Below are 17,827 nucleotides of genomic sequence, written 5' to 3' on the forward strand. Positions count from 1 at the left end.
GAGGAAAAGGTTCAGCGGCCCTATAGATCTAGGCGGTTTTTTGTTGTTGTTGTTTGGGTTTTGCTTTTTTTTTTTTTTTTTAAGGGCCACACCTGCTGCATATGGAAGTTCTCATGCTAGGGGTCAAATCGGGGCTGCAGCTGCCAGCCTACGCCACAGCCACAGGGGTCCAAACTGCATATGCGACCTATACCACAGCCAGCTCACGACAATGCTGAATCCTTAACCCACTGAGCAGGGCCAGGGATTGAATCCACATCCTTGTGGATACTAGTTCTGGTGGGTTCGTTACTGCTCAGTCACAATGGGAACTCCATAAACGGAAATGTTAAGGCTGGAGATACTACACTGTAGATTTGAATTTTAAATCCATTTAAGGAGTTCCTGTTGTGGCTCAGTGGTTAACAAGTCCGACTAGGAACCATGAGGTTGCGGGTTCGATCCCTACCCTTGCTCAGTGGGTTAACGATCTGGCGTTGCCGTGAGCTGTGGTGTAGGTTGCAGGTGTGGCTCGGATCCCCAGTTGCTGTGGCTCTGGCGTAGGCCGGTGGCTACAGCTCCAATTCGATCCCTGGCCTGGGAACCTCCATATGCCGCGGGAGTGGCCCGAGAAATGGCAAAAAGACAAAAAAAAAAAATCCATCTAAAATACACTCCTGGAGTTCCCTGGTGGTGCAGCAGGTTGGGAATCCAGCATTTGTCACTGTTGTGAGTTGCAGGTCATTGTTGTGGCACAGGTTCAATCCCTGGCCCCAGGAACTTCTGCATGCCCCCCAAAACACACTCCTTTGTGTGTGTGCAAGTACATGTGTGCACTTGCACGTGCATGTGTCTTTTTCTGTATTTGTTGACTTCACTGTTTGGTTAGTACTCCTCACCATTCAATAGGGTGTTAATCTGACAAGGCTGTTTCCACACCACGCAGGCCCACCAGGTCATTGTTTCCACTGACCTTTGAACAGCATGTGTCAGACAGCAGACATGGGCATCTCCTTCCCATGGGAGGAAATGGGGCTCTGGGGCCACTGGCCTGAGGTCCTGGGTAAGCACCAGAGCCTGGCTGTGAGACCCGGCAGGGCTTCCAAATGTGCCTCCACCAGGCCCCTGTGCAGCCTCCACATTCTACGACTCTTTTCATTTCAGTCATGGGCACCAAGATGTAGGTGCCCGGGAAGATCCTAACCAACAACACCACACTGCTAGAGAAGAGATTCGGAGAGACTTGGGATAGATACAGAAATTGCTTAGGTACATGTACTGAAGAGTCAGAGAAACAGTGTATTTAAGTACATTCGACATAATCTTAGGCAGAATAAGAAACAACTCTTACTCTTTACATTTAAAAGGTTCCAAAAATCATTATTTTATCACCATTTTTATAACCATAAAAATAAGATAATTTTTTCCTTAAGTGTGTACTTTTCTGCCTCTCCCCGTTCCTATGTCCTAATCCTGGGACCTCAGGATGTCCGTCTTTGCAGATGTGATTAGCTGAGATGACGCTATGTTGGGGTGGGGTGGCCCTCAGTGGTGGGGACATCTGGACACACACACGCATGGGGAGAATAGCATGTGACAATGAAGGCTGGGATTACAGCAGCCCTAGAAAACACAGCCAGATTCTCACTGTCAAGTGTGCAAACACAGTGGCCCCACAGGACTCATGCCTGAACCTCCCTCCAAAGGTCAAGTTAATCCCTGATTACCAAAATCACTAACCTAAACATCAAGTTTTCTCAGAAATAAACAATTGTGACTGTTCCTGTCGCTATGTATTGTATTTATTTAGCTATTTACAGATATTTGCTGATACAAAAATACAATGATCAAGTAGACTGAAAGTGGAGGCAACGCCACCCTCACTGTAAAACCCTCCAGCTCCTTGAGCCACACATACTTCCTCAGATGCTCTCAAGAGTTTAGACTGTGTCCACGTGGGACTGACTCGATGGCACCTGTGTGCACCAGGACCAGCTAGGAGCTCAGTATCTGTACTTTGTGGAGTAGTCCTTCGGGGATACAACCAGACCACGGCCTTTCCGGGCCCCACGGTACACAGTCTCAATTATGTCAATCATCTCCTGCTTGTCCTCCATGGCCCAGTTGATCTTGTTGTTGTTACCAGTACCCAGGTCAATCATGATATGCTTGTTCCTGCAAGAGGGAAAGGGGGATAATGCTCATAAAGAATCTTCTGGAAAAGAATCCATGAAAAACACGCCTTACCTTTCCTACTTAAAACCAGTTAACACAACCCAGAGAATATACCATGATTTAGGAAACTGGAAACAACCGAAATGTTATTTGACAAAACATGCAAAGCTCCTTCCACTTGTTTCTGTATTTCCTTAGGACAAATAAGCTACAGGGTAACTGAAGGTCAAAGGACACAGTTTTAGCCACTTGGGAAGCCAAACTGTTTTCCAGAGGGTTGTACTAATTTATCTGAAAAAAAGCCATGTATGAGTTCATCATGGCATTCTTGTGAGCACCTAGTATACATGTTATTAAAGCCCCACTAAGGGAGCTCCTGATAGTCCAGTGGTTAAGGACTGATCGTCATCACTGCTGTGACTTGGGTTCAATCTCTGGCTTAGAACTGCTGTGTGCCTCAGGAATGGCCAGAATTTTTTTTTTTTTTTTAATTTTTAAAAAAGTCCTACTGATTGCGAAATGAATATATTTTGCATTTCCATGATTCTTCACAAACTTACCTTCCAGGAAGCTATTTTTACTAGCTGCACTCGGGGCATGTTAAAATTCTCAGGCCAGGGATCAAACCCATGCCAACAGATTCTTAACCTGCTGTGCCACCAGGGAACCCTTAAGGGGCTATTTATTCATTTATTTAGTCTTTTAGGGCCGCACCAACAGCAGGGGGTCGAATTGGAGCTGTAGCCGCTGTCCTATGCCAGAGCCACAGCAACTCAGGATCTGAGCCACGTCTGCAACCTACACTACAGCACACAGCAATGCCAGATCCTTAACCCACTGAGCAAAGCCAGGGATCAAACCCGAGTCCTCATGGATGCTAGTCAGGTTCGTTAACCACTGAGCCACGACGGGAGCTCCAAAAGGCTGCTTTTTAAAATGAATTTGTATGGCCCTTTAAAAAATAAAGATATTAACCCTTGTTGTAATAGCTGCACAAATTCTTTTTTTGTTTAAACTTTTTTTGCTTTTCAGGGCCACACCTGGGACACATGAAATTCCCAAGCTAGGGGTTGAATTGGAGCTGCAGCTGCCAGCCTACACTACAGCCACAGAATATTGAGATCTGAGCCATATCTTCGACTTGTACCACAGCTCACGGCAACCCTGGATCCTTAACCCACTGAGCAAGGCCAGGGATGGCACCCGAGTCCTCATGGATACTAATCAGGTTCTTTAATGACGAGCTGCAAAGGGAACTCCAGGCTGCACTAATTCTTAATAATTTAACTTCTGTTTCTGCAAGGTTGTAAGTCTGGCTCCCAGCTGTTGTTCCATGTATACGTGCTCTGTCCTAACTGCAGTTTGGCCTCCTTTCAGCCAGAGTGAGCTTCCAAAAGTAAATCTGATGTTACTTTTCTAATGCAAACATTCCCTTCCAGGCAATATTCCAACTCCTCACACTGGTCCAGGAATCCAGGCATCTGGACCCTGCCCCACTCTCCCTCCCCACCCACCTGCCCCTCCCCACCCTCACCTGTCAGTCCTCCCACCTCCTTGCAGGTTTCCAAATTGTGGTAGCTGTTCTGCCTTTGTGCCCCTGCTAGATGCATGGGGCTCGACCAAACTCATCCAGCAGGCTTTAAGCACTTCCCACTACTCAAAGTATTTGTACCTCTGTGAATACCTGCTGCGACATTGTGATTTATAGGAAAAACATGTATTTGGTCACTCAGATGACTATATTTCTCATATATATTTGGTTTTCATCCATAATTCCTGGCTCACAGTTGCCAAAACTCTTGGAACTTCCATGAATAAGAGTCATGGGATATTCAGTCTCCAGTCTTCAGTTCCTGAAAACACTTCAGGGCCATAAAGGTGAAATGGGTGCCTTGGTGTCACAGGTGGGCTTATGCTCACGAAGGTGACTTCTTAATCCCACCAGCAGGGCTCCTGAGACTTGCCCAACATGCTAGAGTGGAACTGGGTTCTCTTCCATCTCCCTGTTTCCCAGTGCTAATTTACTCAGCTCTGCCAGCAGATGAAGTTCTGTGACAGCAGGAACCCTGTCTCATCTGACAAAGTCCCAGAACTAGACATGAAACCTAGTGTGACTCTATATATATTTAGGGAATAAATTAAAGTACTATTACTAGTTGTCTTAGAAGTCTGGGTTGCAGAAACAGTAGAAGATTTTGTCTCATCTTCTGAGTGCAGTATCAATCCTAAAATAGCAAAATACACAGTCTGGCATAGCACCACCTGACTCCTTTCTGCAACCCCCTTTCCCATCAGAACTTGTCCTGGCCACATGCAGTGAGAAGCAGGATCTAAGGCGGCACCCATATTCCCACCTGGAGGACTTTTGGAGAACTTTGAGAAGCATAACAGAAAAGGCCTGGATTGCCTTAAATAGCCTGTTAGTAGAAATATGGACTTGCAAGGAGTTAGGGACATGTTCCAGGGAATGGAGGAAAGGGATCTTTGCTACACAGTGGCAGAATGTCTGTGACACTTGTAAGCGATACATGTGGATAACAGCTGAGAACACAGAAGTAAAGTCTTGAAGGCACTGCCTGGTTTCCTGGGCCTTATAGTAAAAGAAGAGAGAAACTGGTTGTAAAAACTGTCAACAACAACAACAAATTCTCAGCCTCTCCAAATAGCAAAAGATGCTGAAATCCAGAAATGGGTGCTGAACTCTTGACACAGAAGCCACATAACCTAATGAAACCTGGAAAAGACCTAAAGGTCAGAATGTTCAAAGGACAGGATCTTCTCCCAGGAAGCAACCAGCAAGCAGAGGGCACCCCCGGCACCCAGGACAGACTCTACCTGCTCAGGCCAAGGGGAAGCACTACAACTTCATGCTGCTGGCAGGAAGCAGGCTGAAAAATAAGCCAGCTGCAAATGCCATTCATGAAAAAGGCAGAAAAAACTGGGGAGAACCCTCCCAAGGACAGGCATTGGACCAAGAGGATGATCCCAGCTCTGCATCAAAGCCCTGCTCCTGGTGAACCCAGACTGTTCCCTATGCCTGTCCCACACTGTATCCTGGGGAGGGGCCACAGAGAAAGAGTGTCCAGGAGCTGGGCTTAATGGGTCACCCAGAGAAGTCTCATCCACACTCAGTTTTGCATACGAGAGGGATCTGAATCTTTGAGAGCCAAAGGGCAGACTGCAGTAGGCAGAATCCTAAAATAACCTCTGCTATTTCTGCTCTAATCCTCAGGACTGTGAGATGACGTCATGCCTCCGATCAGTTACACTGCACTTCAAAGGGAATTCTGCAGGTATCCCTACAAGTACCCACCAGTTGACTTTAAAATGAGATGCCCCAGAATTATACAGTCTAATCCATCAAGTATGCCCTCTGAAAGCAGAACAGGAAGTTAGAGCAACTGTGTAAAAATGACTCAACTCTTGGTTGAGGGCTTCAAAGCTGGAGGGGCCTCTAGGAGCACAGAGGGGCCCAGGTGGAAAGACACCTCATTCCCATGTCCACCCAGAACTGGAAATTGGATTCAGCCAAGTAGATTCCCCCCTGACTGACTGCCTGGCTAAAAGCCCAGCCTGTGACCATGGCCTTGAGACCCCAAGACAGAACCCAGTGAGCCTGCCTGGACTGTGACCTACAGACCTTGGGCTCATAAATGGTGTTGTTTTCAGCCACCAAGTTTGGGCACACTGTCAAACAGAACAGAAAGCTAATCTACACCCTATATACTCTACCCAGAACTTCTCTAATTGTGAAGCTCTACCTCTGGAGTATGGCCTAATGTTTATGTTGCTATTTACTAACTTTTGTAGTAACAATAAACTAAGAATTTTTTTTCTTTTTAGGGCCACCCCCTAGACATATGGAGGTTCCCAGGCTAGGGATCGAATTGGAGCTACAGTTGCTGGCGTACACCACCATAGCCATAGCAACACAGGATTCCAGCTGCATCTGTGACCTACACTACAGCTCAAGGCAATGCCAGATCCCTGACCCACTGAGGGAGGCCAGGGATTGAACCCGCATCCTCATGTAAACTAGTCGGATTCATTTCTGCTAAGCCACAATGGGAACTCCAACAGTAAGAAATTTTGACAAGTAAAAACTGTGAAATGGTGATTCTTTCCAAATTAAATGTCCACAAGAGAATTTTTTTTCACTTGTGATGCTACTTAAATTTATAAACCCCAATCAAACGTATTTGCATCTGCATCGGACACCCATGTACCTAACCAGTAGCCACTCTACGTTCTCCTTTCACGCAAAGTTTGTAAATCATGGATACAAATTAATTTAAGGCGATTAGGGAAATTCTATTCCTTGAGTCAGTAACTGACTGATTAGAGTCCACAAAAGAGTTTTTGTCTTGTTTTGTTTTTAGGGCTGCACCCACAGCACATGGAAGTTCCCAGGCCAGGGACAGAACTGGAGCTACAGTGAGGTCAGGGATAGAACTGGAGCTACAGCCAATGGCCTATGCCGCAGCCACAAGCAGTGCCAGATCCAAGCCACGTCTGTGACCTATACCACAGCTCATGGCAACGCCAGATGTTTAACCCACTGAGTTGGGCCAGGGACTGAACTTGCAGTTGGGTTCATTACTACTGGGCCACAAAGGGAACTCCAGCAACAGAATTTTTCAGCTGATAAAATAATCTTGTATTTCTAAGCAAAGTAATTAAGTAAAGGTTTTCCTTCTGGCTATCACAAAAGAACACTAAATAAAGTCATTGATATCATATTTAAAAAGTCAGTTATTTTAAACACATTTTTTCATCAACATATTATACTTAAAGGTATCTGAAATGTCAATAAGAACATCTTCCACTTAATTACACTTCATTTAGTTTTCTGGGCAGTTATTTCAAAAGGGTAATGTGTTACTGTAAATGCTAACTCTGTAATTGCTACTTTGAAAATTATTTAAAAGATCACACTGATTGCCTGGTGACACAAACCATATTATGATATGAGTGCATAACTGACCTCCTCCTAAAGAAAAGAATCTAAAGATATCTTGATTACATTAAACTTCCAGACCATCTATTCAATTTAAATAACAACTTTAAGAGAATCAATTTAAATAACAACTTTAAGAGAACATACCTGAAGAAAAACATGACAGTACACGGATCATATAATTCATACATTTTGTTGAAGTCAGGTACTTCTGTGATATCCACAAGATAAATAACTGCAAAATTTTTAACCTAAAAGGAAAAGAGGTTGGGGGAAAAAAAAACAAAATGTAAAATGACAAATCATTTTTTTATTCCATAAAAGCACATTTAAAAACAAAAACAAAAAGAATTTGTGTATAGGGAGTTCCCGTCGTGGCACAGTGGTTAACGAATCCGACTAGGAACCATGAGGTTGCGGGTTCGGTCCCTGCCCTTGCTCAGTGGGTTACGATCCGGTGTTGCTGTGAGCTGTGGTGTAGGTCGCAGATGCGGCTCGGATCCCGCGTTGCTGTGGCTCTGGTGTAGGCCAGTGGCTATGGCTCCGATTCAACCCCTAGCCTGGGAACCTCCATATGCCGCAGGAGCGGCCCAAAGAAATAGCAAAAATTAAAAAAAAATAAAAATAAAAAGAATTTGTGTATAATAGCACAATTTTCAAACTAACTGTCCCATACTTTTCCCCGGTAGAGCTGTCACAAAGGAAGATAATTCAACATGATCAGGATCCTGAACAATTCCATTAACACCTCATTCAGAACAGTAAGTTATGAGAATCCTGAAGAAAATGTCCACTGATATACTCTTTGTGTTGATCTAATAATAACCTATATGAATTCATCCAATCTGAACCTTTACAAATACTTAATTACATGCATTAAATAAGTTCTTTAAAGCATGCCTTTGTTATTCAATCACACATCCCCTCTTACTTAGGTCTGGACACTGGCACACATCAACAGACTAAACCCCAAATCATTCTATATGTAACAAATGTTCTTCAACTTTTTTCCTTAATTGTGAGTTCATCAGAGAACATTTAGAAAACCCAGAAAATTACAAATAAAATTACCTCTAGCCCCCACACCTAGAGTTAATTGCTGAGAATATATTTTTACTATATTCTTTGCCATTTCTTTCTGGTATAGACATAAAAAAAATCTGTTTATAGGAGTTCCTGTCATGGCTCAGTGGTTAACGAATCTGACTAAGAACCATGAGGTTGCAGGTTTGATCCCTGGCCTCGCTCAGTGGGTTAAGGATCTGGCATTGCCGTGAGCTGTGGTGTAGGCTGCAGACGCAGCTCGGATCCCGCGTTGCTGTGGCTCTGGCGTAAGCTGGCGGCAAAGCTCTGATTTGACCCCTAGCCTGGGAACCTCCATATGCCGCAGGTGCAGCCCTAGAAAAGGCAAAAAGACAAAAAAAAAAAAACAAACCCTGTTTATATTGTTTTAACAAAATGTGATTGTACAGTGATCACACTATTTCATATCCTGCTTTACCTATACGCATTCTCTTATATAAACTGTATATTCTCCTAAAACACAAATTTTATGCCTACATAGTTCATCAAACGGCTATGCCAGGAGTTCCCACTGTGGTTCAGCAGTAATGAACCCAACTAGTATTCATGATGATTTGACCCCTAATATGGGAACCTCCATATGCTACGAGCATGAATCTCCACAAAAAAAAAATTTGCAGTATAGAAAATGTTTGAGGTGTTAAATGGTATAAGATTGACAAAATATTGGTTATTGCGATAGGTACAGAGGAGTTCACTATGCTTTCCTCTATATTTTGGGGAATACGAAGAATATTTGCCACGGAAATTTAAAACACCACCACGCAGAAAAAGGAGGGAAGGATGTTTACATTTGATGAGCACTCCTTCCGCTGACGGACTTTGATGCTGAGGAAGAGGAAGAAGAGGTGTCTCTCACAGCCACCCCCTTACCCCACTTTTCCTGGTGAAAGGAGAGAACATATCCACAGAAGATGGAGAACAGTGAGCTGAGCACACGTTCACACCTCATATGGCCTCCACAGCCACTCGGATAGGGATTGGGTAATGTTTCCTGGCAAAAGTTACCCTGCTGGTTCTAGGGCTGTCTACATCTAAATTCACTAGGCAGATATATTTTATCTCTTCCCATAAAATAAAACAAAGATATTACAATTAAAAAGATAGTAACATCACAGTACAAACACACACACCTATACACACACACAGTCTCTGAAAGCGTAAGATGAAGATTCATTGAAAGCTCCAGACACATTTCAGATTAAAGGTGAATTTCTTAGCCAACTGGTTCTGGTTCCTAGAACTTCCCAATCACCAAGTTAAAGGAGAAATTGACATGAGAAATCACATTCTCTAAAAGCAATTAGAACACATCTCATCTATTTCTTGTATGAGGACATTCAACTATACCAACTCGATGATGTCATAAAATTTTCACACTATAAATGCCGGTTTTTACAGTGAGACATCAAAAAAGGCCTTATTTTGCTTTGCCGTCAATGATCAATAAGAAAACTGCAGCTCATTCCAAAGTAAAAACAAAGGACACAACAGGACTTAATTTTTTCTTCCCCTCCACAAACATTACAGATGAAACCTCAGGAGGCTGGGAACCATATCTGCTATCCTTACTGACCTGTCCTCAGAGCCAGGGGATGCTTGACACACAGAAAGCACAAGTCAATATTTATCAAATGAACTTTAGCAATAAGCTCACATCTCACAACTCAAGAAATGCGTCAGTATCACTAAAAATGTGTTTTTGGAGAAAAATCCTGAGTTCATTCACACCTGCTTTAACAGTGGCCTGGTCCTGCTTCTCCCTTAGAGGAGGGGCTGACAGGGGCTCTCTAGCTACTGCAGCTACGTGTGAGCCCGCCCACCCTGCACCCGCTGGCCTTCCTCTGACTCTGTGGACCCCCAGCTTCTCTTCTCTGGAAAAGCTCCTACTAAAGGAGGCTGCACAGATTCTGACATGATGCCTCTTACACAGTCTCAACTATTTCTCCTGAGTGTTTCACATCTGTTAATGAATCCGCAGTTAACTAAAACTTTTGTGTTTTTTATATAAAATCAAAATCAGGTAAGTGTCTAAGATCTTTTCTCCATTTAAAAATGTTCATGGAGTAAAAAGAAAAAAAAAAAAATGAAAACACCAAAAAGGAATGAAGACACTATTGCCTTGTTTCCAACCCAGGTTTTTTTTTTTTGGTCTTTTAGGGCTGCACCCACAGCATATGGAAGTTCCCATGCTAGGGGTGCAATAAGAGCTGCAGCTGCCAGCCTACACCACGGCCACAGCAACACTGGATCCTAGCTGTGTCTGCGACCCACACCACAGCTCAAGGCAACACTGGATCCTTCACTCACTGAGCAAGGTCAGGGATTGAACTCACATCCTCATGGATATAGTCCAGCTCATTGCCACTGAGCCAGAATAGGAACTCCAACCCAGTATTTTTTTAAACAAGTTATACAATTAAAAAGCATACAAATTAGGTTGTGATGGTTATACCACCATAAATGTAATAAAATTCATTGGATTAAAACAAAAAGTATATGACAGTCAAGTAAAATCAACAGCATGTAAGTGTTTTAAAATGAAAAGTAAATGTTTCCCTTCCTCCAGATCCACATGCTTACGCTCACTTGTGAGGAAACTGCATACATTCTGCTTTTCTTCAGCTGGTATCATTAACCAATGCTTCCCCATGTTACGAAGCTCTTAGAAAATCATTTTTGACAGTTAAATAATACTCCATCCAGTGGAAGAAGGCATTCCACCCTAAATCCCAATTCTCCATTTCTGAGCCTGGACAAACAACCTGCCTCAGGGAATTGCCTCAGGGAACTGGGACAAGGACCACATAGGGAGTCAGTGTCCCACCTACCATCATGACTGGCCTAAGTGCTCAAATACAGGAGTCATGGTCATTACCACGTCCTCCTTTCACATGACTGTGGTTATTTCCAGTTCTGCTATCAATTTACAGCAAAGTATCACAAAGCATAAAACCTTGCCTACTGAAGATGTAGGGTTACATATGACTACTCTTAACAGTTTTCATTCAATGCCAAGTTGCTTCTCAAAAGGCTATCAGTTTTACTCCTATCTGAACATTACACTTTCACCCTGCCCTAATAGTTAAAGCTTTTACCTTTGATATATCTAAAAAAAAATCACAGTACACTATTTTAATCTGTTTAAGTTTATTGCAATTTCCTTTTTTTCCCCCCAAGTTCTTTGCTCATTTATGGAGACTTATCTTTCTAAATGGTAACTTTAAACTAACCTGGAGAAGCCTACAGTGTCCACAATAATACTTTGCTACTGTTCTGCCATAATCCTGTTTGTAGAACAGTATTTTGTTAAAAACCAAGAACCATAGGTATAAATCTCCCTCCTACTATCAAAGTGTTTCTAATAGGCATGTTCTTTGGATTGTTTAAATTAATAAATACTCTTTCCAAACCTGCTACCATACATTTTAAAAGCATGCTGTTTCTTCAACAAGTCAGCGACTATGCAGTTCGGCAAGAGTCTTGCATGCCAGTAAATCCATCTCCAGGTTAACATAACTCAGCAAATCACTGAGACGGGAGGCCATCGGTGAGGCCAGCCACCATTCTACCCTTGTGTCTGAAGCTTTTCCAGTAGCTAAGAACCCACCTAAAACTTGGAAAAAATATTCTCAACTGTCAAAAATGTTCTCAACTTACCATCAACTGGCACTGTGTGGTTTTCATTTTTTGGCTGTGCCTGTAACACGCAGAAGTTCCCAGGTCAGGGATCAAACCTGTGCCACAGTAGTGACCCAGGCTGCTGTGGTGACAACCCTGGATCCCTAGCCAGCTGTGCTACAAGGGAACTCCTAGCATTATGTGTTTCTGAACCATCAATTTTTACATTTAGGAGTTCTCATTGTGATGCAGCAGAAATGAATCCGACTAGTATCCATGAGAACGCAGGTTTGATCCCTGGCCTCACTCAGTAGGTTAAGGATCTGGTGTTGCCATGAGCTGTGGTATAGGTTGCAGACATGGCTCATATCTGGCATTGCTGTGGCGTAGGACAGCAGCTTAGCTCCAATTCCACCCCTAGCATACACTCCACTCCATATGCTGCAAGTATAGCCCTAAAAAAAAAATATATATATATATATATATATATATATATATATATATATATACACACACACACACACACACACACACATATATATTTTGATATTATTTTTTTACTTTTTAGGGGCACACCTGTGGCACAGGAAGTTCCCAGGCTAGGAGTCAAATTGGAGCTATTGCTGCTGGTGTATGTCATAGCCAGAGCAACTCACGATCTGAGCCTTGTCTGTGAGCTACACCACAGCTCAGGGCAATGCTGGAACCTTAAGCCACTGAGCAAGGCTAGGGATTGAACCCACATCCTCGTTGATACAAGTTGGGTTCATTTCCACTGATCCACAATGGGAACTCTAAATTTACATTTTTAGATAGTTCATTTCAAAGTCATCAAAAAACTGCATGATAACTTCATTTTCTCAAAGTACTATTTGCCCTAATTGGATGTTGGTTCCTATGAGAGTCCTCATTTGAGCATAAATTTCTGCTGGTTCAACCTTCTTTATGTGATGCTCAAGTCATTCCTAAATAGCTCCATGAATACGTCTGCCTTATATACAATTCTATTAGAATGCATGACTATGAGACAATATTACTGAAGTTTTGCATATTTTGAACTCTATTTCTGTGGGCTTTTTAAACATACAAAAATGAAACATCTCACTTATTCTTACACATAATGGGACTTAGGTTAACAGTGAGATGTGACGTGTTTTTGTGCAAAATGCCAAGTACAAAAAATAGTCTCTCTGTGAAGCTGTGCATAAAATCACCCACTAAACAGGAAATTTTATTTTAACTGTCACTCTATCAAACTCAACACATCTATAAAATCTCTAACATATCTGTGTTTTCAGTACAGCTCAAAACTAATCCAGCCTGAGATAGGAGTTGGTGCTGTCGAAGCAGCAAGTCAACAAACCACATTGTAGGAAAAAATGTATAATCAATCCAGCCTCCACATTGGAACTTTTACTCACTTTAATACAGCTGGGGTTTCCAAACAGGGCTCGTAACAAGGTGAGGAGGATCCCCCATTATCTGCCATTTCTGCAGAGGGAGATGTTTAAATAGACAGTTAAATTGTTCTTCATACTAAAACCTTAAATTTCAAAAATTCCTGAGTTTCCCCCAAAAGGGCTTTCAGAACTATAAATTCATATTTTGCCATTAAGAAGAAAAATAAAACATTAATAGTCTTATAATGCATTTCAAGTTTACATTTTGAATAACTATAATCTAGTATGAAGGTTTATTAAAATACAAATCCAAGTTTTGGGCAAAAGAAAAGGAGTAACTTTAAAAGACCAAAGAGGAGTTCCTGTTGTGGTTCAGTGGGTTAAGAACCCAACTAGTATCCATGAGGATGTGGGTTCAATCCTTGGCCTCACTTAGTGGTGCAAGCTGTGGTGGAGGTTGCAGATCTGGCTCAGATCTGGGGTTGCTATGGCTATGGTGTAGGCCGGAAGCTGCAGCTCCAATTTAACCTCTAGCCTGGGAACTTCCATGTGCTCCAGGTGGGGCCCTAGAAAGAAAATAAATAAATAACCAACCAACCAAAGAAAAGTACTTGAAGTGAGCTCAATTAAATGTTCTTATCAACAGGTTCAATACCATAAAGCACATAGCTGCTGTACTACAGCCATGTGGTCTCTGAATGATACAAAGGAATTAGAAAAGACCAATTCCAGAGTTCCCATAGTGGCGCAGTGGTTAACGAATCCGACTAGGAACCATGAGGTTTCAGGTTCGATCCCTGGCCTCGCTCAGTGGGTTAAGGATCTGGCGGTGCTATGAGCTGTGATGTAGGTCACAGATGAGGCTCCAATCTCGTGTTGGCTGTGGCTCTGGTATAGGCCGTCAGCTGTAGCTCTGATTGGACCCCTAGCCTGGGAATCTCCATATGCCGAAGGAGCGGTCCTGGAAAAGGCAAAAAGACAGAAAAAAAAAAAAAGAAAGAAAGAAAGAAAAGACCAATTCTGGTATAAGTCCCTAAAACTCACACTGATTCAAAACTTGTCTCCTAGCTAATAGTTTCTTCTGAGTTTTGCTCAGATTTGAAGAGTAAACAACCCTCACATCTCTCATCATCCTCACCTGGTGCTCACCTGCCACCTTTAAGGCAGAGTCCATCACACACACCCTAAGTTACTTCAGAGTCAACAAGGCAGCATCACCACTTAGTGGAAGTGTCTTCATTCAACTTCATTGGACTCTGCAGTACCTGCCCTTGACCACTGCCATATACAAACGACCCCCGGCACCTCACTCTTAACTCTGACCCCTGCATTGTTGCTGTTTGTCTTTTTAGGGCTACACCCAAGGCATATGGAAGCTCCCAGGCTAGGGGTCCAATCGGAGCTATAGCTGCCAGCCTACACCACGGTCATAACAACACCAGATCTGAGCTGCCGGCCTACATCACAGTCATAGCAATGCCAGATCTGAGCTGCATCTGCAACCCACACAACTCAAAGCAACACCAGATCTTAATCCATGGAGCGAGGCCAGGGATTGAACCCGCATCCTCATGGATACTAGTTGGCTTCCTTACCACTGAGCCACGATGGGAACTCCTGGGAAGACTGCTATGTGAGAACCCTGCCCCCCTCTATTTCCTCAGGCACCTTCTCATGCTCCCTCAATGTCTTGGGAAGGAAGAAGGTGGAGCAGCTATGGTCACAGCACTCCTACTGATCCTAACCTCATCAAGGGGATTCTCAAAGTCACATCAGATTTCCCAGGGGAAGGAGTTGTCTTGTGGTGCAGAGAGTTAGGGATCTGTGCAAAGGCTTGGGTTGTTGCTGTGGTGAGGGTTCGATTCCTGGCCAGGGAACTTCTACATGCTGTGAATGCACCCAAAGAGAAAAAAAAAAGAATTCCTGGGGAACTTCTTTAAATCCCTGGCCTGGGAACTTCTACAAGCTAGGAGCCTGGCCAAATAAATAAATAAAAGTTAAAAAAAATAAAAATAAGCTATCTCTGGACTTCACCCCAGACCTGTACAATCAGAATCTCTGAGATGCACTTTGGTAAGTATTTCAAGTTATATACTAACACTCACAGAAGGACAGTCCCTAATGTTCTTAGTGCCACCACCCTTATGTCACTCTGCCTCTCCTACCAAATGGGAGGTAGTGAAAATTACTGATGGCAGGTCAGACAGTTTTTCCTTTCCTAATACAAAAGTATACCCTTATACATAATCATTACTCCTCAGTCATTATTTTAACAGAACCTGTATTAGTACACCCTATTCCATCCAACATTTCCCTTACTTTTACTCTTCATTAAAATGAATGCCCTCTCAATTACTGTAAGTTCAACATTTTATTAGCGCCATAATATATTTGCCTTTTGCCCTGTTGCTACAATTGCAAAAATCCAAATCAAAGTTATCTTAAAATCCCCTTGAGAAGGAGTTCCCTGATGACCTAATGGTTAAGAATTCAGCATTGTTAGTGATGTTACTTGGATTTGATCCCTGGCCCAGAGAAACATGCTTCCAACAGGGCCAAAAAAACAATTCCCATGAGATAACTCCAGAAAAAGAATTAAACCCTGGTTATTCAACAGTGCCCTACAATTGCATTTTATTGTTAACAAACGAAAGCTACAAACAACCCTGTGTACTACCGATAAGAATTAGGAAAAACCGGAGTTCCTGTCATGGCTCAGTGGAAACAAATCCTACTAGTATCCATGAGGATGTGGGTTCTATCCCTGGCCTTGCTCAGAGGGTTAAGGTTCTAGTGTTGCCCTGAGCTGTGGTGTAGGTTGCAGATGCGGCTGGGATCCTGCGTTGCTGTGGTTGTGGTGTAGGCCAGCAGCTGCAGCTCTGATTCAACCCCTAGCCTGGGAACTTCCATATGCTGCACATGCACCCTAAAAAAAAATATGGCAGGTGCAGCCCTAAAAAGCAAAAAAAAAAAAAAAAGAGTCACTTTAAGCTATAAACCAAGTCACTTACAAAGAGCATGGTGGGGTAAAGAAAAAAGGAAAACCTACCCAAAGAAAAAGAATGGAATTTACCATGCTGGTAAAATAAATGTTCTGCTTTATAAATAAAACAGATAAACACAGTACAAAAAAAAAAAAAACTAAGCTAAGATAAAGTCTGCAAATGTGTTTTACTTGGCACTACAGATGTGCACTTTAGAAAACACTCTATCAATAGGAATTATTAACTTACCTAGGGAGAGTGATTATGAACGTTTTAGAAGTTTGAAAATCTATGGTAACTCCTCCCACAAAAAGACAAACTATTCTGACCTATTTCAGGGAGCACATCCTCACATCCAGGATAAGACTGTCTGTGAACCTCGCTTCTTGTCTTTGGTGAACGAACGTGTTGCAGGCGAAGAATGAGTACAGCGTGCACTTCAAACAAAAGTAATCCAACACGACGAACCGAGCAAACCCACCGCGGGGCGGGGCAGGGCTGCGTTACCTTCTCAGCTATGCTGTACAGAACCTCGTCCATCTTCATGCAAGTAGGATCCCAGTCGTGTCCAAATCGAATGACCACCACGCGGTCTTCTTCCGAGAGGATGGCCTGATCCACCTGCCAGCCATTGTGCAGGTGCGGGAGCATGTACGACATCTCGGGGCCGACGGGTCTGCAGGGGGAACCCACAAACCAGCTCCTCCCAGCTCCACCGCAGGGCACCCACTGGGCCCCACCCACGAGGACACCTCCCCAACGGGGACCCTACTCCACGAAGGCCTCACCGGAGGGGACCCTCACCCACCCGGACCCTACCCTACGGGGACGCCACCCCATTGGCCTCACCCACAGGGACCCCTAACCCACAGGAGCCCAACCCACAGAGGCCCACCCCACAGGGGCCTCACCCCACGGGGCAGCCAAGACGGCCAGGCCCGCGTCCACCTCCTCCCCGGGCCCCGACCCCAACACTGGGACGCCTCGCCCCGTGGCCCAGAACCCAGAGCGAAGGAACCCCCGGGGTCGCACATCCGCCCCTCCACCCCAGTAACCGAGGGTCCCGCACCGACCTCTGCCTTCCCTGTGATCTCCCGCGCAGCAGTCCCTCCAAGAGCCGGAACGCTCCGACGAGTGCGCGCGCGCAGGCGTGTACGTGCGCGCTCACGGAGTGCGTGCTCACTGACGTCGCCTTTGCCCGGGTCGGGTTGGGTCTGGGCTTCTACCTCTTCAGTAGGGACGACAAAGTTGAATCGCATGTCATGGGGCGCCACCGGGACCCGCAGTGTGGGAGCGGACAGAGGATGGTGTGGTATTGTCCACTCCCACACAAAGTCCCTCAAGTTAATCGTTTTGGCGGTCGTGGTATAATACATATAAAAGTTACTGTTTTAGCCACATCTAGTTCAGTGGCTTTGGGTGCATTCACTTCATTCTGCTACCATCATCCCTGCAGATACTTCTTTTGTTAAAAAGCTTTGTTGAGGTGTTACACACTGTAAAGTGGTTTCACCGATTTAGAATAAGATAGTTTTCCAGGAGTTCCCGTCGTGGCACAGTGGTTAACGAATCCGACTAGGAACCATGAGGTTGCGGGTTCGGTCCCTGCTCTTGCTCAGTGGGTTAAC

At 43.9% G+C, this 17,827-nt stretch overlaps 1 protein-coding gene across 2 annotated transcripts; it reads right to left on the bottom strand.

Moving 5' to 3' along the window:
- Positions 1–1,759: 1,759 nt before the first annotated feature.
- TXNL4A (thioredoxin like 4A) lies at positions 1,760–17,354 on the bottom strand. Of its 2 annotated transcripts, none has more exons than XM_047794167.1 (4): positions 17,273–17,354; positions 16,707–16,875; positions 7,259–7,362; positions 1,760–2,154 (listed from the first exon to the last, which is right to left on the bottom strand). In XM_047794167.1, exons 2-4 carry the CDS (start codon positions 16,857–16,859, stop codon positions 1,983–1,985), a joined length of 429 nt encoding a protein of 142 aa, XP_047650123.1. In that variant the 5' UTR covers positions 16,860–16,875; positions 17,273–17,354; the 3' UTR covers positions 1,760–1,982. The 2 variants fall into 2 exon arrangements, with proteins under 2 accessions (XP_047650123.1, XP_047650124.1); XM_047794168.1 differs by lacking the exon at positions 17,273–17,354 and adding an exon at positions 13,237–13,306 and having other exon boundaries at positions 16,707–16,829.
- Positions 17,355–17,827: the final 473 nt, after the last annotated feature.

This window comes from Phacochoerus africanus, chromosome 8 (genome assembly GCF_016906955.1).
Source record: "Phacochoerus africanus isolate WHEZ1 chromosome 8, ROS_Pafr_v1, whole genome shotgun sequence".
Lineage (NCBI taxonomy): Eukaryota > Metazoa > Chordata > Mammalia > Artiodactyla > Suidae > Phacochoerus > Phacochoerus africanus.

Bases quoted from the DNA above. Each gene is read 5' to 3' on its own strand.
- TXNL4A (XM_047794167.1), bottom strand. From the start codon at position 16,859: ATGTCGTACATGCTCCCGCACCTGCACAATGGCTGGCAGGTGGATCAG. The intron at 7,363-16,706 runs GTAACGCAGCCC...TTTTCCTTTTAG, and splicing joins TGTACAGCATAGCTGAGAAG to GTTAAAAATTTTGCAGTTAT. The intron at 2,155-7,258 runs GTATGTTCTCTT...TCCCTCTTGCAG, and splicing joins ACTGTCATGTTTTTCTTCAG to GAACAAGCATATCATGATTG.